Source organism: Anser brachyrhynchus (genome assembly GCF_964034855.1).
Source record: "Anser brachyrhynchus genome assembly, contig: SCAFFOLD_372, whole genome shotgun sequence".
NCBI lineage: Eukaryota > Metazoa > Chordata > Aves > Anseriformes > Anatidae > Anser > Anser brachyrhynchus.
This window is the reverse complement of record NW_027663931.1, coordinates 45334-66403: the sequence shown is the minus strand read 5'-3', so window position 1 is coordinate 66403 and position 21070 is coordinate 45334. Positions and strand designations below refer to the sequence as shown.

Here is a 21070-nt window from a genome sequence, read left to right as displayed (position 1 = left end):
TGCGCGGCGAGGGCGAGCCGTCGCCATGGCAACGGCGGGGCCTAGCCGCGGGGCCGAGCCTGGGGGGGGGCGGCGTGAGGGAAAGGTGGGGACCCAAAGCTGTGGGGGGAGAAGGGGGGGGCGTGGGGGGCCTCGGAGCCGCCCTCAGCGCCCCGGGGCCGTTTCCGACGCCGTTCATAACCGCCCTCGGTTGGGGTTGGGGAAAACGGCCGCACGCTCGCGGCGGCGGCGGCGGCGGGATTCGAACCAGCGGCCCGCGAGGTGCGGAGGGAGGAAGTTGGGGGGCGGGTCTACGCGCGGGCCGCCCGGCGATTGGCGGAGCGCGGCGCTGAGTGGCAGGAGGCCGAGGGGCGGTGCCCCCGCCCGGCGGCGCCGCGCTGCTATTGGTCGGGGCGGGGGGAGGCGGGCGGTGAGCGGCGTGCGCGGTGGCCAATGGGGTGGCGAGGCCGGCTTTCCGCGCGCGGTTCGGAGCGGGGACCGAAGGCGGCGGGGGGGGGCCCGGAGCCATGGCGGCGGCGGCGGCCGGGGGGGCGGCCGGGGGGGCTGCCGGCGGGGAGGGGCCGCCGCCCTTCGTCCTGAGGCGGTGCTGGCGGCAGGAGGCGGTGAGGGGGGGGCTGGGGGGTGTCCCCATAACGGGGGGGGGGCTGGGGGGGGCAGGAATTTGGGGGGGGGGGCTGGGGGAGGGGGTAGGATTTGGGGGGGGAGGGGGCAGGATTTGGGGGGGGGGGAGCTTGGGGGGGCGGTCTCCAGGGAGTGGGGTAGGGCTTGGGGGGGGGGCAGGAATTGGGGGGGGTCTTTAGGGAGCAGGGTAGGGCTGGGGGGGGGGGGGCAAGAGGTTGGGGAGGGGGCAGGAATTGGGGGGGGGGGTCTCCAGGGAGCGGGGTAGGGCTTGAGGGGGGGCAGGAATTGGGGATTGGGGGGGGGCAGAGGTTGGGGAGGGGCTGGATTTGGGGGGGGTCTCCATGGAAGGGGGGCAGAGCTTGGGGGGGGGGGCAGAGCTTAAGGGGGGGGCAGAGCTTGGGGAGAGGGCAGGAATTGGGGGGGGTATGGAGGGGACAAGATTTGGGGGGGGTCAGGGGCAGGATTTGGGGGGGGGGCAGTGGTTGGGGATCCCTATGGGGGGTTGCAGAGCATCCAGCAGGGGCGTCCCTCGGGGTGCCCCCCCCCCCGGGGATGGGGGTGCCACCCCCCCGGGGATGGGGGTGCCACAGGGTGCCACCCCCCGCAGGTGACGCTGCAGAAGGTGCTGGGGGTCACGGCGCAGAGCGGCAGCGGCCTGGCCTGGGACCCGACCTCGGGGCAGCTCGCCTACCCGGCTGGGTGAGCCTCATTAGCGCAATTAGCAGAGCCTTAAAATCCGGGGCAGGAGGCTCCCGGGCCCCCCCGCGAGCCGCCCCCCCCCCGCGAGCCGCCCCCCTCTCGTTGCAGGTGCGTGGTCGTCCTCGTGAATCCCCGCACCAACACCCAGAGGCACATCCTGAACGCCTCCAGGTACCGCGCGGCCCCACAAACCCTCGACGTCCCCCCCAAAACTTTCCCTTCCCCTCGACGTCCCCCCGAAGCTCCCCTTTCCCTCAACGTCCCCCCAAAACTTTCTCTCGGCGTCCCCCCGAAGCTCTCCTTTCCCTCGATGTCCCCCCAAAACTTTCCCCTGACATCCCCCCGAAGCTTCCCCTCGACGTCCCCCCAAAGCTCTCGTTTCCCCTGACGTCCCCCCAAAGCTTTCCCCTGACGTCCCCCCAAAGCTCCCCTTTCCCCTTGACATCCCCCCAAAGCTTTCCCCTCGACGCCCCCCCGAAACTTCCCCTCGACGTCCCCCGAAAGCTCCCCAAACCCTCGACGTCCCCCCAAAGCTCCCCAAACCCTCGACATCCCCCCAAAGCTTTTTTTCCCCTCGACGTCCCCCCGAAACTTCCCCTTCCCCTCGACGTTCCCCCAAAGCTTTCCCTTGACATCCCCCCAAAACTTTCCTGATGTCCCCCCAAAGCTCGCTTTTCTCTTAACGTCCCCCCAAAGCTTTCCTTCCCCTCGACATCCCCCCAAAGCTCTCCTTTCCCTTAATGTCCCCCCAAAGCTTTCCTTTCCCTCCATGTCCCCCCAAAATTTCCCTTTGACTTCCCCCCACAGCTCTCTTTCCCCTCAATGTCCCCCTGAAGCTTTCCTTCCCCTCGACGTCCCCCCAAAACTTCCCCTCGACATCCCCCCGAAGCTCCCCTTCCCCTGACATCCCCCCGAAACTTCCCCCTGACGTCCCCCCGAAGCTCCCCTTCCCCCTGACATCCCCCCGAAGCCCCCCTTTCCCCCGACCTCCCCCCAGCCGGTCGTTACTGACGAAGCCCCAAACCTTTCCCAGGAAAACCGTGAGCGCGTTGGCCTTCTCCCCCGACGGGAAGCTCGTCGTCACCGGAGAGGTGCGGCCGCTGGGCCCCTACAGCCCGCTCCTGCGTCCCCAGCACCCGCAAACCCTCCTTGTCGGCGGGGGTTCTCCCTCCCGCGTTTCCCTTTTTGACCTTTTTCCACCCGATTTCGCCTTTTTCCGCCCAATTTCGCCTTTTTCCACCCGATTTCAATCTCCCCCCCGCGATTTCCACCCCGCGGCCCTGCTCCGTTCCCCTCTGACTGAACGCAGCACCGGGGCGCGGTGGTGGGAAGCAAGGGGGGGCGGGGGCCGTTTTGGGAGCCGTTTTTGGGGGGGGGGGCAGCCCCCAGCCACGCTGCCCCCCCCCCCATGTTTTCCCTCCGCAGAACGGGCACCGCCCGGCCGTCCGGGTCTGGGACGCGGAGGAGCGGGCGCAGGTCTCGGCGCTGCATGGCCACAAGCACGGCGTCGCCTGCGTGGCCTTCGCGCCCGCCGCCGAGTACCTGGTGTCGGTGGGCCACCGCCACGACAGGGTCGTCAACGTCTGGGACTGGAAGGTGGGGCCGAGCCGCCTCGAAATTCCCCCGAAACGGCGCCGGGGGTGGGGCGAGGCGGCCTTTTCCCCCGGCTGCTGGCTCTTTGGGGTTTTCTTTGGGGGATACGGGGGGGGAACGGTGGTCCCGCTGACAGCCCTGTGGCCCTCCCGGAGCAGAAGGGTTCCCTGGTGGCGTCCAACAAGGTGTCGTGCAGAGTCACGGCCGTGTCCTTCTCCGAGGAGGGTTACTTCGTCACCGTGGGGCAGCGCCACGTCAAGTTCTGGTTCCTGGACTCCGCCAGGGAGCTGAAGGTGAGGGGGGGGGGCCCCCTCTTCTGACGCCTTCCCAGGGGTGCTGGAGGCGGGGGGAGCTGAAACGGGTCTGGGCGCGGGTTAAACAACTCCGTCTTCATCGGGGAGCGTGGGGAAGGGGCACGACTTCAGCTTTCTGAGCCGAAAGAGGGCGGATTTCGGGTAGGCTGGGCCAGAGGAGCCGTGGCTGCCCCCCCCCCCCCGCCCAGGGCTGCTCTGCCCTGGCTGCTGCGGACCCCAGACCTCGAAGCCCCGTCTGGTTTCAGCGGCGCGCGGGGCTCCAGCGAGCCCCCCCCGGGAGCCTCTTTGCAAAGGGTGGGGGGCGTCTCGGTTAATTGCGTCTCGGTTAATTGCTCGTCCGTTGCGGCTCCGCCCGCAGACCAAGGAGACGGTGCCGCTGGTGGGGCGCTCGGGGCTGCTGGGGGAGCTCCACAACAACGTCTTCTGCGGCGTGGCCTGCGGCCGGGGCCAGGCGCTGGGCAGCACCTTCTGCGTCTCCCACTCGGGGCTGCTGTGCCACTTCAACGAGAGGCGGGTGCTGGAGAAGTGGATCGTCCTGAAGGTGGGGGCCCGGGGGGGTGCTCCGGACGAGGCGGGGGAAGCCCCCGTCCGGATGCAGCTTAAAAAAAATGAATAATAATAAAAAAACGCTGCTGGGACTTCCCGGTGAGGCCCCGCCGCGTGCCTTTCGCCCCAGGTGTCGCTCGCGACCTGCGTCTGCGTCAGCGAGGAGCTGGTGTTCTGCGGCTGCGACAACGGCACCGTGAGGATCTTCCAGGCTCGCGATCTGCGCTACCTGAGCGACCTCCCCAAGCCTCACCCCCTGGGCGTGGATGTCACCCAGGCGCCCCAGCCCAGGTACCGCACGCCTCCGAGGCGCCCCGAGCCTCCGAGGCACCCCGAGCCTCCGAGACACCCCGCGCGGCTTCGGCCGACGGTGTTCGGAGCTGACTGCTCTCGTCGTCGGTCCGAGAGCCCGTTCCGAGGGAGGCGTGAGCTCAGACGGGTTTGCAAGCAGCACCGTAATGGCTCTGCCTCGTTACTGCCGTGTCATTAATGCTTCCTGGAAGACGGTGAGGGCAGGAGGTCGTTAGCTGCGGCGTCGGCCGTGCACGAGGCAGGGCTGAGAGCTTCGTTTCCCCTTTCGGAGCTCGCACGCTTCAGGATATCGCTGTGATCTGGTGTAGAAATTAATCCGCCCCCGGCCGAGCATTTAAAGGGCTCGAGCGGCCGCGGGGGGTGCGGCGGCCCCGAAAACGCCGCCCGGGCTGCGCCCCCGGGGTGCCGTTAGCCACGGGGGACCCCCACGGCCCGCTCCCTCCCGCAGGCGCCCGGACGCGCTCTATCCCGACACCATCGCGCTGGCCTACGACGCCGCCCGGCGCTGGCTGTCCTGCGTCTACAGGGACCACAGCGTCTACGTGTGGGACGTGGGGGACCTGCGGGCGGTGGGGAAGGTGTGGTCCGAGCTCTTCCACAGCTCCTTCGTCTGGAGCGTCGAGGTGAGGGCCGACGGGCCGAGCGCGGCGCATTTCCTCGCGGCCCCTTCCCGCCTGACGCGCGGCCGCGGCGCAGGTGTACCCCGAGTTCAAGGAGCAGCCGTCCTGCCTGCCCCCCGGCTCCTTCCTGACGTGCTCCTCGGACAACACCGTCCGCGTCTGGACCTTGGGAAGCGGCCCCGAGCGCCCCTGCCGGGGCAACGCCTACAGCACGGTGAGACCGGGGCTGCCCTCGCCCCCTTCCCACGCGCCTTTCCAGCCCCGAAAGCCATGGCTGCAGCCGGTGGAGCTGACCCTCTCGCTTCCCCTTCAGTTTTGCCCCTGCTCCCGTTCTCGCCTGTAGAGGACGAGGTCCCTCGAGAGCCTGGGAGGGTTGGGTCCCCTCTGGCTTCTCGCAGCTCCGCGTACGGGGCCTGGGCGAGAGAGGGGCTGCGATTTTTGGTAGATCCTGGTGATCGCAGCAAGCCTCGAGAACGCTTTCTGTTCCCTCATGCCCTGTGTTTCTGTCTGAGCGAGCACGGGGTTGTTAAAGGGACGCGTGGCGCTTGTCAAATCCCAGCTGAGCAGGAAGCGCGGGAAACTAAAGCGGGGTCATAGGAAGCAACTGGGAGGTGCGGGTGGGCTCCTCGCTTCCCAACGAGCGCTGCGCCCCCCTGCCCAGGGCACCCCGGCCTCACCGCCCCCCCCTCCTTCCTCTCCAAGACCCTGCTGAACGTCATCTACGTGGACAACAACACGCAGCACCTCCAGGACTCCTCCAGCGTGATCGACAAAGGCGAGGGCGCGGGCCACCTCGACGCCAAGTCCGGCGTGCGGGTGATGCAGGTCAGCCCCGACGGGGAGCATCTGGCCTCGGGGGACCGAGCGGGGAACCTCAGGCAAGTGTCCCCGTGCGCGGCGGTGGCCGCGTGGCCCCGGCGTGCGGGCTCCGCTGCCCCTCACCGCTTGTTGTAGATGTTCACCTCCTTTTTTTTTTGTGTTCCTCGAGCGCCTCCGAGCATCTCGGGCACCAGCAGGTGTTCCTGCGTCGTTTCCCTGGACGTTCAGGGCCGAGCTGACGGCGCGCTTCCCTCGCAGGATCCACGAGCTGCGGTCCCTGCAGGAGGTGGCCAAAGTGGAAGCTCACGATTCGGAAGTTCTCTGCCTGGAGTACTCCAAGCCGGAGACGGGTGAGGCCACGTCCTGGCTGCGCCGCGCCTGGCTCCGCTCCCGCTCGAGGGGAGCTCTGCTTTCTCTGCTTTTCTGACCGGCAGAGCGGCGGAAAGCTGCTCGCTGAAACGAGCTGGGGCGTCCTGAGAGGGCGGCCGTGCGGGGAAGGCTGCCTCCTCTCTCAGGCCAGGGAGGTGGAGACGAGCCCTGGGGCCGCGGGCTTTGTGTGGCGGGTTAAAAGCTGCCTTAGCTCTGCGGGAAACCTTCCCGGTGCGATGTTTGTTCCTCCCGTCTTCCGTCACCCCCAGGAGTAGCGCTGCTGGCTTCGGCGAGCAGAGACAGGCTGATCCACGTCCTGAACGTCGACAAAGGCTACAAGCTGGAGCAAACCCTGGACGATCACTCCTCTGCGATAACGGCGGTCAAGTTTGCGGGTAGGTGGCCGAGCTGCTCCTCCGTGCCCGTCGCGCTTCCGTTCGCCGTGTTCGCCGCCTCCCTCGAAGTCAGAGCTCCTCTCCCGGGAGTTTTGTGCCCGTATTCCGCCGTCGATGTTAGAGGGGTCACTTTGAGCCCCTCTGTAGGAAAAGAGAGCGAGCAGCGAGAGTCAGCCCCGTCCCTCCGAGGGGAGCCTTAGCTGGGGCTCCCATCCTTGAGTTGCGCCTGGTTCCTAAAAAAAAAAAGTTGGTTTTTATCTGTTGTTCCCGCAAATGGGACTGCCGCGGTGGGGTCCGGACGTCCCCTAACGTCAGCACCGTCTCTCACCCCTGCGTTCTCTTCGCGTAGGCAGCGGAGAGGTTCAGCTGATCAGCTGCGGCGCTGATAAAAGCATTTATTTCCGCGCTGCTCACAAGGTAGGCTGTCGGGTGCCTCGGGGGGGGTCCGCCCTCACTCTGCAAAACAGCATCAAAGCGTCCCCCCTCCGCTCGGGCCCTTGTGCTGCGAGCAGCGCAGGAAAGGAGCCGCCGAAAGCCAGCCGCTTCGGCTGTGAGCGGGGAGGGGGGGGGTGAGAAGGCAGCGCAACCCTCCTCTTGTCCCCGTCTCCCCGCAGCGCCCCGACGGCTTCAGCTTCGTCAGGACGCACCACGTCGCCGAGAAAACCACCCTGTACGACATGGACATCGACATCACGCAGAAGTACGTTGCCGTCGCCTGCCAGGACAGGAACGTCAGGTGAGGGCACCCTGCCCCGGGCCGAACCTCGCAGCCCCAGCCCCTTTCCTCGCCCACCCGCCTCGGGGTCGCCCCTTTCCCTGCCGGCCGCGGCGCCGCGGGGGCGATTCTCGTCTGCCAGGGCCGTGAGCCCCGTAACCTGCCCCGCTCGCAGGGTGTACGGCACGGCCAGCGGGAAGCAGAGGTGCTGCTACAAGGGCTCGCAGGCCGACGAGGGTTCCCTGCTGAAGGTAAGGCCTGGGACGCTTCACCCCGGGTGTTCCCATCCGTCGGACGCTGGGGCGAACGCGGCGCTCGCTGCCCCGCGGAACTGCCCTCGCTGCACCCCGGGAGCCGCCCCCCCTGGGGCGGGCAGCTGCCTGTGGGCAGTCTGCGGCCCCAAAGGGCTTGGGGGCACGCGGAGGGGTTCTGGGATCCCCTTGCCCTTTTTCCCCAGGTGCAGCTGGATCCCTCGGGCACCTTCCTGGCCACGAGCTGCTCCGACAAGAGCATCTCCATCATCGACTTCCGCTCGGGAGAGTGCGTCGCCAAGATGTTCGGACACTCAGGTTTGTTTCCGGGCGCTGGCGCGTCGAAAATCTGGAAGTTTGCGTCCGGTTAGAAGAATTTTGGGGAAAATCTCTGGGAATCCCCGGCAGCGCCGCCCTCGGAGCGGTGCCCGCTTGCAGCAAAACACGGAGCGCGTTTGCAGACGTAGCAAAAGGGCACGTTAGGAAATCGCAGTCGTCCAAACCCGCAATTAAGGAGGCTTAACGAGCGGTGTGGGGTTGGTTTGGCCCAGCAGCGTGCCTGCAGCAGGCTGGGCTCCCAAACGTAAGCCTGGCGGCTTGTGAATCCTGGTGGCTGCGATGGCAAGGGGGGGGGGGGGAGAGTCACGTTCCCGGCAAGAAACCTGCAGCCTTCGGTTCTCTGTCGCAGATATCGTCACGGGGATGCGATTCACCTACGACTGCAAGCATCTCATCACCGTCTCAGGAGACAGGTACCGGAGCGCCCGAAAAGCCGCCGTGCTCGATGCTACGGGGGGGGCTACGGAGCCGCGGGGGGGATTTCTGTGCTTTATCGCGCCGCGTGCCTCGCAAGAATCGCCTTTAGAGAGCTGGGGGTAGGGCGCATAAGGCAGGCGGGGGCCGTGCTGGGTGAATTAATCGAATTAAGGGCGTTAAGGTAAAGCCCCCCGTGCCCAAAATCCGGGGGAAACCTGCCCCCCACCCCTCCTGCCGGCCTTTCTGCCCCAGCTGCGTGTTCGTTTGGCACCTGGGCCCCGAGATCACCAGCAGCATGAAGCAGCACCTGCTGGAGCTCAACCAGCTGCAGCCCCAGAGGGGGAAGGAGCCCACGTTCCCCAGGCACCTCAGGTACGGTTCCGGGGGAAAAAGGCGCGTTTTCCAGCTTCGGGGTTGGCTCCAGCCCCTTCACCCCGACCTCCCGCCCGGTTCTGCCCCGCAAACGCCGTCGGGACGGGCTGGAGGTTGGGCGCGGTGGCTCCACGGCCCCTCTCCAGCAGGCGGGACGCGTCCGGGGGCGTCCCCGGCGGCGAAGGGGGACCCTCCGACGAGGAGCCCGATTCGGAGCAGGACGAGGCCGCGTCCACGCAGACCCCGTCCAAGGAGGACCTGGAGCCGCGTGAGTTCCGGGCCAGCGTCCACAAAGGTTTTCTCTGTCCCCCCATGCTGCGTGGGGGCTCTTTTTTTCTTTTTTTTCTCTTTTTCCGCTCTTTTTCTCACCGTGAGGCTCTGCTGCTGCCCGGGGAGGGCGAGGGGACGCGGCCGGGCGGGCGGAAACGCAGACCAAACGCTTCCAGATCCTGCCTGGGGGCTGCTTTTACCCTTTCCCTCCCCGCTTTCTGCGACGAGGGCTGCAAACAAAAGCCGTCTCTCCTCCCCCAGCCCCCGTGTGCATCCTGACCAACGGCAAGCTGCCCATGTGGGCCAAGAGGCTGGTAAGTCGGGCAGCGGCGCCCGCGGGAGGGTTTAAAGTGATTCTAATTTAATTAAGCCCCCCCCTTTTTGCCCCTCCGTTCGACCCCTCGCCTCCCCGCGGCGTCGTAGGGGGCGAGGCGTCCTCGCACCCAGTGCGGGCGCCTCCGCTCGGGGCAAACCGTGTGTGTCCCCCCCCCCCCCATCCCAACCTTCCCCTCGCAGCTGGGGGAGGCGGACGGCTCCGACGGCGCGGCCGCCAGCCCCCGCGGCAGCTACCGGCCGCAGGGCAGGTGGGCAGAGTGCGCCGAGCACGGCCCCATCAAGACCCTGCCGGAGGCGGACCTGACGTGCTTCACCCCCGCCAAGAGCAGCGACCTCGAAGGCGAGGCCGAGCTGGAGCCCAGGAACCTGGAGGAGCTGCTGCTGGAGGTCGGGGGGGGGACCCCGGGGCCCCACCGGGGTCACCGTCGCGTCCTCGAGCCGCTGGCGGGCGGGAGAACCGAGCGGGGCTCAGCTCCCCGCGGGGCTCAGCTCCTCGCCCTCCGTCTCCCCCTCCGGCAGGCGGACACCTACCCCGGCAGCGCCGTCGAGGGCTCCGAAAGCTCGGAGCTGTTCCCGGACGATGAAACTGAGCGGGAGCTGGACTTGCCCGACACGACGGGGCCCAGCCTGGACGAGCCCTGCTCCGAGCACGGCACGCCGGAGGCCAGCAGGTTCCTTCTGCCCCGCGGGGAGAGGGGCAAGGGGCCTCCCCTCCTTGCTGGGGAGGATTTCTTCCTCTGGGCAGCGGCGAAAACGGCCCCCGCTGGGTTGCGGCGGGTGGGAGCGGCCTCGGTGCAGCTCTCTGCCACCCAGCTTGGATTGTGTTACCCCCAAAAACCTCCTCAAACGTCACCAGCAGGCGCCGATTTCGTTTAACGTTTCCCTTGGGGCTGCCTCGGCTGGCCAAAACCCGCGGGTGCTTTTATTTTTCTTTTAGGATTGGTTTTGAGCCGCCCCTTTTGAAGCGCAAAGCTGCAGGGCTGCACTCGGCTTCGTGTCACCGCCCCGAGCCCCGTCTCGCCTCTCTCCCCAGCACGTCCTTTCCTTCACACCCGATCCCCGGGGCCAGATCCTTTGGCGATCCCCGGAGGCTGCCGAGGGGGCGAGATTGGGGGGGGGGGGGGTTCCTTTGCAGGGAACCTGCTCCAAGAGGGGAAGCTCGGAGGGCACCACTTCACCTCAGCCCCTCCGCGCGCTTCGGGACGCGCCGTAGGCTCGGTGGCGGCGGCCGTTTGCAACCCGCTCGCTTTCCCCCCAAAGGTCCCGCGTGAAGGCGCTGCCGCTGCGGCCCCCGTTCCTGCAGGAGCTGCCCCAGGAGAACGCCTCGGCCCGCCCCGTGCCCGGTTTGCCGAGGCCGGGGGGCTGCCGCGAGCCGGGAGGTAAAGGCTTCGCCGAGAAACGACCCCGTGAAACGCTTGGCAGCGCCTTGAGGGAGCTGGGCCTTTTCCTCCGGCGCCGCCGTGGGGCTTTTGGGGGGCTCCCGTTAACGTCCCTCGTCCCTCGGGGGGGCTTTTGCCCGCAGCCGCCGACGACTCGGCGGGCTCCGACGACGGGGACACGGCGGGGCAGGCGGAGGAGGGCCCGGCGCCGAGCGGCTCCCTGCCGCAGACCCCCGAGCAGGAGAAGTTCCTCAAGCAGCACTTCGAGACCCTGGCGGACGCCCACGCCGCAGGTAGCGGGGACGGGGACGGGGGACGGGGGAACGGGGGGCTGACGGAGGGGGGCTGACGCTCCCCGGCCCGGCGCCGCAGAGAAGTTCGACGGCTCCTTGAAGGATCTGAAGCCGCCCGGGCGCGGGGAGGAGGAAAAATCCCTGCTCCTGAACCTGCGCCTGAGCATTTCCAGCCGCTTCCTCTCGCGCTGCCAAAAAAGCGGCAGGTGGGTGCTGGCTGCCGAGGGTGGGGGGACGCCCCGGGGGAGCGTTTCCCCCCGTCCCGACGCCTTCCGTTGCCCCGCAGGCTGGCGGCCGCCGTCCTCCCGAGGGTGCAGCCCCCCCAGCAGAGCCCGGCCGCCGGCCCCGAGCCCGGCGGGGACGAGGTGGAAGCGGCCGCGGAGCTCCGGGAAGCGGAGGCGAGTCGGGGGCTGCTGCGGGAGGGGGAGCCCGGGGGCCATGGGGTGGGGGAGGGAGGAAGGGGGGGAAGGGAAAGGGAAAAGAAGGGGGGGGAAGGGAAAGGGAAAAGGGGGGGGGGGGAGTTCCCTGGGGGGGTGCTGGGGTCACCGAGCCGGGCAGGGATTTTTTTCCCTCCTGGGGAAGGTGCCAAAAAAATAAAAAAAAAAATAAAAAAAAAAAGCTGTTTTCCAGCTGCTGCCCCCCACCCCCGGGTGCTTTTTCGGGGGCAGGACGGGGCCGCGAAACCGCGCGCGGCCTCGACGTTTCGCCGGCGCTGGGCTCAGCGGCACCTCATCAACTCCCATTTCCAGAACCTTCCGGCCGAGAAACCTCCGGAACCGGGCCAAAACGCCGGCGCCGACGAAGCCGCGGGTGAGCGAGGGGCAGGGACATCCCCCCCCCGCCCCGCAGGACCCCCCCCGCCGCCCCTGGGCGCCTTCAGCACCGCCCTGCAGCTGCTGCGCGCCCGCTTCCAGGAGCTGCTGACGCTCTACGACCAGGTCGGTGCCGCCCCCAAACCCCCCCAGATCCCCCCAAACCTCCCCAAAATCCCCAACCCCCCCCAAATCCCCCCAAACCTCCCCAAAATCCCCAACCCCCCCCAAATCCTCCCCGAACCCCCCCAAACCCCCCCAAATCCTCCTCAAACCCCCCCAACCCCCCCCAAATCCTCCTCAAACCCCCCCAACCCCCCCCAAATCCCCCAAACTCCCCCCAAATCCCCCCCAAACCTCCGCAAAGTCCCCAAACCCCCCCCAAATCCCCCCAAACCTCCCCAAACCCCCACAAACCCCCCCCAAACCTCCCAAATCCCCCCAAACCTCCCAACCCCCCCCCAAATCCCCCCCAAACTCCCCCCAAACCCCCCATCGGCCTCAATACCTCAGCCTGGGGGGGCGCTGCCTTGTTCCTCCCTCCCTGGAGGGACCCACCGCTCGCGTCCCCCCCTCCTTTCACCAATTCTGCCTCTTTAGCCCCCAAAAAAAGGCCTCTTTTGGGGCCGGCGGAGCCGTGTAACCCCCCCCCCGCACCCATGGGTGACGAGGGGGGGGGGGCCGTGTCCCGCAGGTGACGCTGGAGGAGGAGGAGGAGGAGGCGGCGCGGGCGCGGGCCTCGCTGGCCGCCACCTGGGGCTGGGCGGCGGCGGAGCTGCGCTCCCGGGGGGTCCGCGGCACCGAGCCCCCCGGCCGCGACCCCGAGACCCTCGCCCTCCTCCGAGCCTACTCCGAGGCCCTCCTGGAGATGGTCGGGAAGCGGCTGCAGGGCGGCAGCGCCCCCTGACCCCCCCCCCCAGCCTCGCTGCTTCACTTTTGGGGGTTTTTGGGGGTTTTTTTAAGGCACTTTGTTCTCTTTTAAGCTCCTTGGATGTTTTTTGGGGTTTTAGCTCCCCGAGCCACCTCCGGGGCCGTGGCTGCCGTTTTTTTTTTTCCAGGTTCCTCGCCAATAAACGTTTTTGTTCCAAAACCGCGGGATTTGGGGTCGGTGGGTTTGACCCTAAAAGGCGGCGCTGAGGTGTTTGGGCTTTGGGGTGCCGCAGGCTCCAGGATGGGGGGGGGGCCTCCAGGTGGGGCTGGGGGCTCTGCTGGCACCGTGAGGCTCCCTGGGGCGATTTGGGGTATTGGGGGGGCGATTTGGGGTACAGGGGGCGATTTGGGGCACGTTGGGGCTCCTCTGGTGCCCGGAGAGCGACCCGGAGCCCCAAAAGGCAGCCTGGAGGTGGGGGGGGGGGCGCCCCATGGGGCACGAGGGCTGCAATTTGGGATCGGGAACGGGGAATTTGGAGCTCCGGGGATGCCGCTGGGAGCCAAACCCGGAGCCCGGGGGGGGGGGGGGGACGATGTGGGAAGCCGGGTGGGGGGCGTTTGGGGCGCCCGGGGGATGAGGGGGGAGCCTTGGGGCTGCGCTTCGGGGCCCGGCGGGATCAATCGGGGGCACCGGGGCTGCCTTTTGGGGCCAAGTGCATGGGATTTGGGGCCAAGAGTGTGGATTTGGGGCCCAGGGCGGGGAATTTGGGGCCCAGGGCGGGGAATTTCGGGCCAAAAGTGTGGATTTGGGGCCCAGGGTGGGGGATTTGGGGCCAAGAGTGTGGATTTGGGGCCCAGCGCGGGGGATTTGGGGCCAAGAGTGCGGGATTTGGGGCCCAGGGCAGGGAATTTGGGGCCAAGAGTGTGGATTTGGGGCCCAGCGTATGGATTTGGGGCCAAGAGTGTGGATTTGGGGCCAAGAGTGTGGGATTTGGGGCCCAGGGCGGGGAATTTGGGGCCAAGAGTGTGGATTCGGGGCCCAGCGTATGGATTTGGGGCCAAGAGTGTGGATTTGGGGCCCAGCGCAGGGGATTTAGGGCCAAGAGTGTGGATTTGGGGCCCAGCGTGGGGGATTTGGGGCCAAAAGTGTGGATTTGGGGCCAAAAGTGTGGATTTGGGGCCCAGCGCGGGGGACTTGGGGTCCCCCAGTTGGCTGCAACGTTCCAGCCTCACCGCCCCCACGCCCACCCCGAAGCCTCCCCTGCACCCCTGGGTGCTCCCCCCCCCCCGCCAGGAGCCGCCCCCGCTACCCCGCAGCCCCACAAACGGCCCAGTGCCCAAAACAAGCGTTTTTTGTACCAAAAAAAACCCACAAAAATGTTCTCCTAACAGGCACAGAGGGGAAAGGGGAACCGCAGGGTGACGGCGTCGGGGGGGGGACGTCGGCGTCGGGGGGGGGGGCATCGGTGTCACTCGGTCCAGCGGTGGCCGCAGTGCGGGGCCGTGCAGACGTAGTACAGCCTCATGGCGTCCTGTGGGGGGGGGGGGACGGAAAGGGGGGGTCACGGGGTGGGGGGGACACCCCTGGGGACACGGGGACCCCCCCCGGGGGGGGGGCTGCGGCCTCACCTCGGCTCTGGCGCTGTGGGACTGGAAGAAAACGGCCTCCTTGTGCCCACACCTGGGGGGGGGAGAGGGGACGGGGGTGACACCGGCGGGGGGGGGGGGACGCGGAAACCCCTGGGGACATGGGGAGAGCCCTGGGGGGGAGGGGGTGGGTTCAGGAGCCCCCCCCCCGGGAGGGAACGGGGCTACGGGGGGGATCTGGGGACGCAGCAGGGCCCTGGGGGCCACCACCACGTCCCTCGCACCGAGGTCGGAGCTGGTGGCTGGGGGGGGGTCCCTGTGTCCCCCGGGGGGGTCCCAGGGGTGTCCCATGGGGGTCCCTGTGTCCCTGGGGGGGGTCCCTGTGTCCCCGGGAGGGGTCCGAGGGGGGTTCTTGAGTCCGGGGGGGGTCCCCGTGTCCCTGTGTCTCTAGGGGGGGGGTTCTGTGTCCCCAAGGGGGTCCCCGGGGGGGTCCTGAGTCTCTAGGGGGGGGGAAGTTCCCATGTCCCCATGGGGGTCCCTGTGGCCCCGGGGGGGGGGATCCCCAGGGGGGTCCTACGTCTCTGGGGGGGGGGGGTTCCTCTGACCCCGGGGGGGTCCCTGTGTCCCCAGGGGGGTCCCGGGGGGGTCCCCGTGCCCCCCTCACTTCTGGCAGGGGTGGTCCTCAGTGCGCGGCAGCGTTGGGTCCTGGGAGACGTCGGCGATGATCTGCGTCAGCTCGCTGGGGGGGGAGCCAGGCTGTTAATTACCCCTCTAATTACCCCTCTTAATTACCCCCAGGCTATGGGCAGCCCCCTTACCTCCTTAACTGCCCCCCCCCCCTTGTTTCTCAGTACCTAAAGTTTACTCCTCACTCACTCATTAACTTGCTCTCATTACTAATTACCTACAAGCCACCCCCCCGGTTATTAATCACCCCAATTAATTGCTCTCCACCCCCCTTCCCTTACAGCCCCCCCTTACTATCCCCTAATTACCCCCCAACCCCTCCCTCGTTAATTACCCCAACTCCTTTCTTAATTACCCCCGGGTTACCTCCCCCCCCCCCCCCCCCCCGGGGCCATTTTTAATCGCTTTTCCCACATCCCCCGGCCGCCGCTGCCACCCCCCCCCCCGGGGAACCGGGGGAGAACCGGGGGGGGTCCCGGGGGGATCGAGGGTCCTGGGGGGGTCCCGGGGGGGGGTGGTGGTGGTGGTGTCCCAGGGGTCCGGTGCTGTCCCGGGGGGGGGGTTCCGGGGTCCCGGTGCTGTCCTGGGGTCATCCCGGGGGGGGGGGGGGGTCCGGTGCTGTCCCGGAGGGGGGGGGGTCATGGAGGGGGGGGGTCCCGGGGTCCTGGTCTCAGGCTCCCGGTGCTGTCCCGGGGGGGGGTCCCAGGCTCCCGGTGCTGTTCCAGGGGGGGGGTCCCGGGGGGGGGGGGGTCCCGGGGTCCTGGTTCCAGGCTCCTGGTGTCGTCCGGGGGGGGGGTCCCGGTGCTGTCCCGGGGGGGTCCCGGTGCTGTCCCGGGGGGGTCCCGGGGTCCCGGTGCTGTCCCGGGGGGGGGCCCCCACTCACTCCACTTCGTGTGTGATCTTGTTGACGTAGATGCAGCTGTTGTCGGCCTCCTGCTGGTAGTCGCAATTCCGGCACTGGGGGGGGGACACGGAAAAACGGAAATTTAAAGGGGGGGGGGGCACGGCCCGGGGGAGCCCCGGGGGGGGGGGGGGGAAGGGGTCCCGTCCCCGGGCTGCTGGGGGGGGGGGGGGAAGGGCTCACGGCGTAGAGCAGGATGCGGTTCTCCTTGTCCTCCTTGGGGTACAGCATGTTGTTGCTGGGGGGCGCGGGAATTAATTAGCGGGGGGGGGCACCGGAATTAATTAACCGGGGGGGGGGGGGAGGCACCGGGATTAACGGGGGGGGGCTGGGGCCCGGCCCGGTAACGGCCTGAGGCGAGGCCTAGGCCCAGGCCCAGGCCCGGGTGCCCGGTGAGGCCTCGGGTCCCGGGTCCCGAGTCCCGGTCCCGGTCCCGGTCCCGGGTCCCGGCCCCCGGTCCCGGTCCCGGTCCCGGTCCCCGGTCCCGGTCCCGGTCCCGGTCCCGGTCCCCCCCCGCCCTCACCACTCCTGGCAGAAGCGGATCCCGACGAAGCCCGGCTCGTAGCCGCCCTCCGCCTCCATGGCGGCCCCGCGCCTGCGCGCTGCGGCCCCGGGACGGCGGCCCCGAGGGGCCAAAAAGCGGCGGGACGCGGCCGGGGGGGGTTAACCCCTTCGTGCCCGCGCGCTGCTCCGCGCGCCCTCGTCTGCGGCTCACGCGTCGCTCTTCTGCGCCCCTGTACCTCGCCCTGGTACCCCCGGGGCTTTTCTCTGTTGCACCCCACGCGTTGCTCTGCTGCACGCCCTGCAGTGCTCCGTTACAGGGCTGCGTGTTGCTCTGCAGCACCCTGTGCATTGCTCTGCTGCACCCCGTGCATTGCTCTGCTGCACCCCATGCATTGCTCTGTTGCACCCCGTGCATTGCTCTGCTGCACCCAGTGCATTGCTCTGTTACAGCCCCGCACACTGCTCTGCTGCACCCCATGCGTTGCTCTGTAACGCCCTGTGCAATGTCCTGCTACAGCCCCACACAGCGCTCCACAGCACCGTGTGCATTGCTTTGCTGAACCCAACGCATTGCTCTCCTGCACCCCGTGCGTTGCTCCGTAGCACCCCATGCAGCACTCTCTTTCAGCCCTCTCATTGCTCTGTTGCACGCCATGCATTGCTCCATTACAGCCTTGTGCATTGTTGTCCTGCACCCCGTGTGTTGCTCTGCAGCACCCCGTGCATTGTTCTCCTGCACCCCATGCACTGCTCTCCTGCACCGTGTGCATTGCTCAGCTGCACCCCGTGCATTGCTCTGCAGCACCCAATGCACTGCTCTGCAGCACCCCATGCACTGCTCTCCTGCACCCCATGCACTGCTTTGCTGCACCCCGTGCATTGCTCAGCTGCACCCCGTGCACTGCTCTGCAGCACCCAATGCATTGCTCTCCTGCACCCCATGCACTGCTTTGCTGCACCCCATGCATTGCTCTGCAGCACCCCATGCATTGCTCTGCAGCACCCAATGCATTGCTCCCTCCTGCACCCCGCCACGCCCTTCCCGCGCCCCGCCCGGCCCCGCCCTCCCCCTCCCTCCCCATTGGCCGACCCCCGAGCGCTCCTCTCCCATTGGCCGCCCCCCGTCCCGGTGGGCGGGCCGTGGCTCGGGATTGGCGGAGCGGCGCGGGGGGCGGGCGGAAGCTTCCAGAAGCGGCGGCGGCTGCGGCGGGGCCGCACCATGACGGCGGCGGGGCCGGGCCCGGGCCCGGGGCCCGGTGCTGGGCCCGGGGCGGTGTCGCTGGCGGTGAGCAGCAGCCTGAACGCCTTCCGGGCACACAAGCGCTACGGCACCGGGCTCACCATCGCCGAGTTCAAGGTACCGGCGCCGGGACCAGGCCTCAGCGGCCCCTCACGGGGCCCGGCCCGGGGTCCGTGACGGGACCGTGGGGTCCGTGACAGGAACGGGTTCGTGACGGGACCGGGTCCGTGTCGGGAGCGCTGCCCCAAACCCGGTCCCCAGTGCCGGTCCCCGGTGACCGATCCCCGGTGCCCGGTCCCCATTCCCCGTGCCGGTCACCCGGTGCCGGTCCCCAGTCCCCAATCCCGGTGCCGATTCCCTGTTCCCGGTGGCCGATTCCCTGTTCCCGGTGGCCGATTCCCTGTTCCCGGTGGCCGCTTCCCGGTCCCTGGTGCCGGTTCCCGGTCCCGGTCCCCGATGCCGCTTCCCGGTCCCCGATCCCGGTCCCCGGTGGCCAGTTCCCGGTCCCGGTCCCCGATGCCGCTTTCCGGTCCCCATTCCCGGTCCCGGTCCCCGGTGCCGGTCCCCGGTGGCCAATTCCCGGTGCCAGTTCCCGGTCCCCATTCCCTGTGCCGCTTCCCGGTGCCGATCCCCGGTCCCCGTGCCGGTTCCCGTTCCCGGTCCCTGGTGGCCAGTTCCCGGTCCCCATTCCCGGTGCCGCTTCCCGGTCCCGGTGCCAGTTCCCGGTCCCCATTCCCGGTCCCGCTTCCCGGTGCCAGTCCCCAGTGGCCAATTCCTGGTGCCGGTCCCTGGTCCCCATTCCCAGTGCGGCTTCCCGGTGCCGATCCCCGGTCCCCGTACCGGTTCCCGGTGCCGCTTCCCGGTGCCGGTCCCCGCAGCGCCTTCGTCCCCCCCGCAGTGCAAGCTGGAGCTGGTGGTGGGCAGCCCGGCGTCGTGCATGGAGCTGGAGCTGTACGGCCCCGCCGAGGAGCTGCTGGGGCGCCTGGACTGCGACGAGGCCCTGCTGGGCTCCTACCCGGTGGCCGACGGCTGCCGAGTGCACGTGGGTCCCCTCTTCGCAGCTCCCCGCTTTCCCCCCTTTTTCGCCCCAAAATCGGGCCCTGAAGCGCTGCCGCCCCCCCTTTCCGCACCCCAACCCCCTTGTTCCCCCTTTCTCACCCCAAAATCGGGCTCGGAAGTGCTGCTGCCCCCTTTCCCCACCCCAAAATCGGGCTCTGAATCGTTGCTGCCCCCTTTCCCCCCCCAACCCCCTTTTTCCCCCTTTCTCACCCCAAAACCGGGCTCTGAATCATTGCTGCCCCCTTCCCCCCCCAACCCCCTTTTTCCTGATTTCTCACCCCAAAATCGGACTCTGAATCACTGCTGCCCTTTCCCCACCCCAACCCCCTTTTTCCCCCTTTCTCGCCCCAAAATCAGGCTCTGAAGCACTGCCGCCCCCATTCCCCACTCCAAACCCCTTTTGCCTCTTTTCTCACCCCAAAACCGGGCTCTGAATCGTTGCAGCCCCCTTTCCCCCCCCCCAACCCCTTCCCCCCAACCTTCCTCCCAAAACGCGACTCCCGTAACGTCACCCTCCCCACCAACCCCCCCCCGCCCCCCCCCCCGCGGCGGGACCCCGCGCTAACGGGGCCCCGCAGGTGATCGACCGCAGCGGGGCGCGCATCGGCGAGTACGAGGACGTGTCGCAGGTGCCCAAGTACGAGATGCCCGAGAGCGACTACGACAAGCGGCCAGGTGACGGCGGCGGGACCCCCGGCTGGGGGGGACGGGACGGGGACGCCCCCTGCCCCCTCCTTCTCCTCCCGGTGCCCCGGGGGGGGGCTCCATTCCCGTTCCCGTCCCCCGGGGGGGGGGGTTGCCACGTCCCCGCTGTCCCCCGCAGAGTCCCTGCGCGCCTTCCTGAAGCAGCGGCAGTGGGGCCGCTACGACGAGGCGGCGGCGCGGCGCCAGGCGGCCGAGCAGGAGCAGCGGCGGGCGCAGGAGGCGGCGCTGGCGGCCGCGCTCCCCGTGGGGGCCCGCTGCCAGGTGCGGGTGCCGGGGCAGCCCTGCCGCCGGGGCACCGTCATGTACGTGGGTACGTCCCCGCCGCGTCCCCGTCCCGTCCCCGTTGTGCCCCCCCTCCTTTTTCTGACCCCCCCCCCCCATTTCTCTTCCCCCCCCCAGGCCTCACTGACTTCAAGCCCGGCCACTGGGTGGGCGTCCGCTACGACGAGCCCCTGGGCAAGCACGACGGCAGGTGAGCACCCCCCTCCGGTGCCCCCCCAGCACCCATGGGTGCTGCCGGGCCCCCCCCTGAGCTCCGTTTGCCGCCCCCCAGCGTCGGCGGCTGCCGGTACTTCGAGTGCCCGCCCAAGTATGGCGCCTTCGTCAAGCCGCAGAGCGTCACTGCCGGCGACTTCCCCGAGGAGGACGACGGCCTGGACGAGCTGTGAGGGGGCGGCGCGGGGACTTTTCGCCCGTTTTCACCGTTTTTGTCCCTTTTTTCCTTTATTTTTTTTTTTTTTTAATATAATTATTGTTGTTATTGAGGAACGCCACCACCTGCCCCCGTGGGCTCCGCCTCCCCCCGCCCCCCCAGCGCTGCTTTGACCCCCCCCCCAAAGTGCCCCAAAGCGGCCCCGGCAGCGGGGGGTGGGGGGGTGCCGCCCCCAGTCCCGAATCCCCCCGATTTTCACCCATTTTCCCTGCCCGGTCCCACGGGGGGGCGGGGCTTAGCGCTGACCACGCCCCTCTGCTCCCGCGGCCAATGGCGGCGCGCGGGGGGCGGTGCCGGAAGTGACGGCGGCGCCGGAAGCGGGGCGCAGCGGTGAGTGGCAGCGCGGCGGCACCGGGGGTTCCCCCCCCCCGCGGTCCCCCCCCCCTTACCCCGCTCACCGCCTCCCCCCCCGGTTTCTTCCCCCGCAGAGCCCGGCCCCGATCCCCGATCGCTCCCCGGATGTCGGCGGCGGGCGGGGGGTTGCGGCGGGAGGCGCTGAGCCTCTACCGGCAGCTGCTGCGCGCCGCCGGCGGCAAACCGGGCTTCGCGGCGCGGATCCGGGAGGAGTTCCGGCGGGGGGCGGCGCTGCCCCCCCGGGACCGGCTCCGCGCCGAGTTCCTGCTCCGCCGCGGCCGCCGCCAGCTGCAGCAGCTCCGGGCCCCCAGCACCGCCCGCATGGGCGTCTTCGGGGCCCCCCCCGGGGGCGGGGCCGCTCCCGGTACGAGTGTTGGGCCCGGACCCGGTTCCGCTTCGCCTCCCGGTCCCGGTTCCGCTCCCGGTGCGGCTCCCGGCCCCTCCCGCCGCCAATAAAGCCCCCCCGGGGGCCGTACCCCCGCGTCCGGTGCCGTTTATTGAAGGTTTCGGTGCGGGGGGGGAGGGGGGAGGGGGGAGAGGCGGCTCCGGGCCACCGGGCGGGGCCTCCCGGCGTGCCCCGCGCGCGCGGCCGATGGGCGCGGCCCGTTCCCGGGGCGGGGCGGCGCTGACGGACGCGCGGCTCCGCCAACGGGCGCGGGCGCCCCGCGGGACCGGCGGCGGCGGCGGAGGCGGTGACGGAGGCGGCGGCCATGGGCTGGTGGTGGTGGGGCGGCGGGGGGCGGGCGGCGGCGGCGGCGCTGCGGAGGCTGCGGGGGGCGGCGCGGGGGGCGCAGGGGAGGCCCCGGTACAGCCCCGGCCGCCCTCCGCCCCCCCCCTCCCCCCGCCGCCACCGAGCTGGAGCGGGCGGACGCGTGGCTGCTGCGGAAGGCGCTGGAGGGTGGTGAGGGGCGGGGCTAAAGGGGGTGGGCGGGGCTAAGGGAGGTGGGCGGGGCTAAAGGGGGGTGGGCGGGGCTAAAGG

General features: G+C 69.3%; 4 protein-coding genes across 6 annotated transcripts in view; 3 read left to right on the top strand and 1 right to left on the bottom strand.

Moving 5' to 3' along the window:
* The first annotated feature begins 10 nt into the window (after positions 1 to 10).
* WDR62 (WD repeat domain 62) lies at positions 11 to 12562 on the top strand. 3 transcript variants are annotated; one of them, XM_080608753.1, is made up of 29 exons: positions 444 to 602; positions 1229 to 1320; positions 1429 to 1491; positions 2354 to 2411; positions 2746 to 2916; positions 3072 to 3206; positions 3586 to 3768; positions 3904 to 4064; positions 4534 to 4708; positions 4782 to 4919; positions 5408 to 5583; positions 5783 to 5874; positions 6163 to 6288; positions 6638 to 6705; positions 6903 to 7024; positions 7179 to 7254; positions 7461 to 7572; positions 7943 to 8006; positions 8263 to 8382; positions 8529 to 8650; positions 8914 to 8966; positions 9169 to 9375; positions 9508 to 9659; positions 10249 to 10367; positions 10511 to 10660; positions 10740 to 10866; positions 10947 to 11058; positions 11410 to 11598; positions 12167 to 12562. In XM_080608753.1, the coding sequence occupies exons 1-29, from the start codon at positions 507 to 509 to the stop codon at positions 12377 to 12379; spliced, it is 3672 nt and encodes a 1223-aa protein (XP_080464879.1). In that variant the 5' UTR covers positions 444 to 506; the 3' UTR covers positions 12380 to 12562. The 3 variants fall into 3 exon arrangements, with proteins under 3 accessions (XP_080464878.1, XP_080464877.1, XP_080464879.1); XM_080608752.1 differs by lacking the exon at positions 2354 to 2411 and having other exon boundaries at positions 11 to 602; positions 8532 to 8650; XM_080608751.1 differs by lacking the exon at positions 2354 to 2411 and having other exon boundaries at positions 11 to 602.
* A 1114-nt stretch (positions 12563 to 13676) lies between these two features.
* Positions 13677 to 16159, bottom strand: POLR2I (RNA polymerase II subunit I). The gene is made up of 6 exons (XM_080608755.1): positions 16041 to 16159; positions 15701 to 15755; positions 15500 to 15573; positions 14594 to 14668; positions 13972 to 14023; positions 13677 to 13874 (listed from the first exon to the last, which is right to left on the bottom strand). The coding sequence occupies exons 1-6, from the start codon at positions 16097 to 16099 to the stop codon at positions 13812 to 13814; spliced, it is 378 nt and encodes a 125-aa protein (XP_080464881.1). The 5' UTR covers positions 16100 to 16159; the 3' UTR covers positions 13677 to 13811.
* A 1030-nt stretch (positions 16160 to 17189) lies between these two features.
* On the top strand, positions 17190 to 19784 carry TBCB (tubulin folding cofactor B). Its single transcript, XM_080608754.1, has 6 exons — positions 17190 to 17378; positions 18160 to 18303; positions 18899 to 18995; positions 19144 to 19335; positions 19425 to 19497; positions 19579 to 19784. Exons 1-6 carry the CDS (start codon positions 17241 to 17243, stop codon positions 19691 to 19693), a joined length of 759 nt encoding a protein of 252 aa, XP_080464880.1. The 5' UTR covers positions 17190 to 17240; the 3' UTR covers positions 19694 to 19784.
* An 827-nt stretch (positions 19785 to 20611) lies between these two features.
* TMEM160 (transmembrane protein 160) overlaps positions 20612 to 21070 on the top strand; it is a 6546-nt gene continuing 6087 nt past the window's right edge. Inside the window, 2 exon segments of the mRNA XM_080608744.1 lie at positions 20612 to 20912; positions 20914 to 20992. Of these exon segments, the coding sequence (XP_080464870.1) occupies positions 20802 to 20912; positions 20914 to 20992 (190 nt within the window). The 5' untranslated portion in view covers positions 20612 to 20801.

Bases quoted from the DNA above. Each gene is read 5' to 3' on its own strand.
- WDR62 (XM_080608751.1), top strand. From the start codon at position 26: ATGGCAACGGCGGGGCCTAGCCGCGGGGCCGAGCCTGGGGGGGGGCGG. The intron at 8,651-8,913 runs GTGAGTTCCGGG...CTCCTCCCCCAG, and splicing joins CAAGGAGGACCTGGAGCCGC to CCCCCGTGTGCATCCTGACC. The intron at 10,661-10,739 runs GTAGCGGGGACG...CCGGCGCCGCAG, and splicing joins GGCGGACGCCCACGCCGCAG to AGAAGTTCGACGGCTCCTTG.
- POLR2I (XM_080608755.1), bottom strand. From the start codon at position 16,099: ATGGAGGCGGAGGGCGGCTACGAGCCGGGCTTCGTCGGGATCCGCTTC. The intron at 15,756-16,040 runs GTGAGGGCGGGG...CGCGCCCCCCAG, and splicing joins ATCCGCTTCTGCCAGGAGTG to CAACAACATGCTGTACCCCA. The intron at 14,669-15,499 runs GTGAGTGGGGGC...CTCCCCCCCCAG, and splicing joins AAGATCACACACGAAGTGGA to CGAGCTGACGCAGATCATCG.
- TBCB (XM_080608754.1), top strand. From the start codon at position 17,241: ATGACGGCGGCGGGGCCGGGCCCGGGCCCGGGGCCCGGTGCTGGGCCC. The intron at 19,336-19,424 runs GTACGTCCCCGC...TCCCCCCCCCAG, and splicing joins GGGCACCGTCATGTACGTGG to GCCTCACTGACTTCAAGCCC. The intron at 19,498-19,578 runs GTGAGCACCCCC...GCCGCCCCCCAG, and splicing joins CTGGGCAAGCACGACGGCAG to CGTCGGCGGCTGCCGGTACT.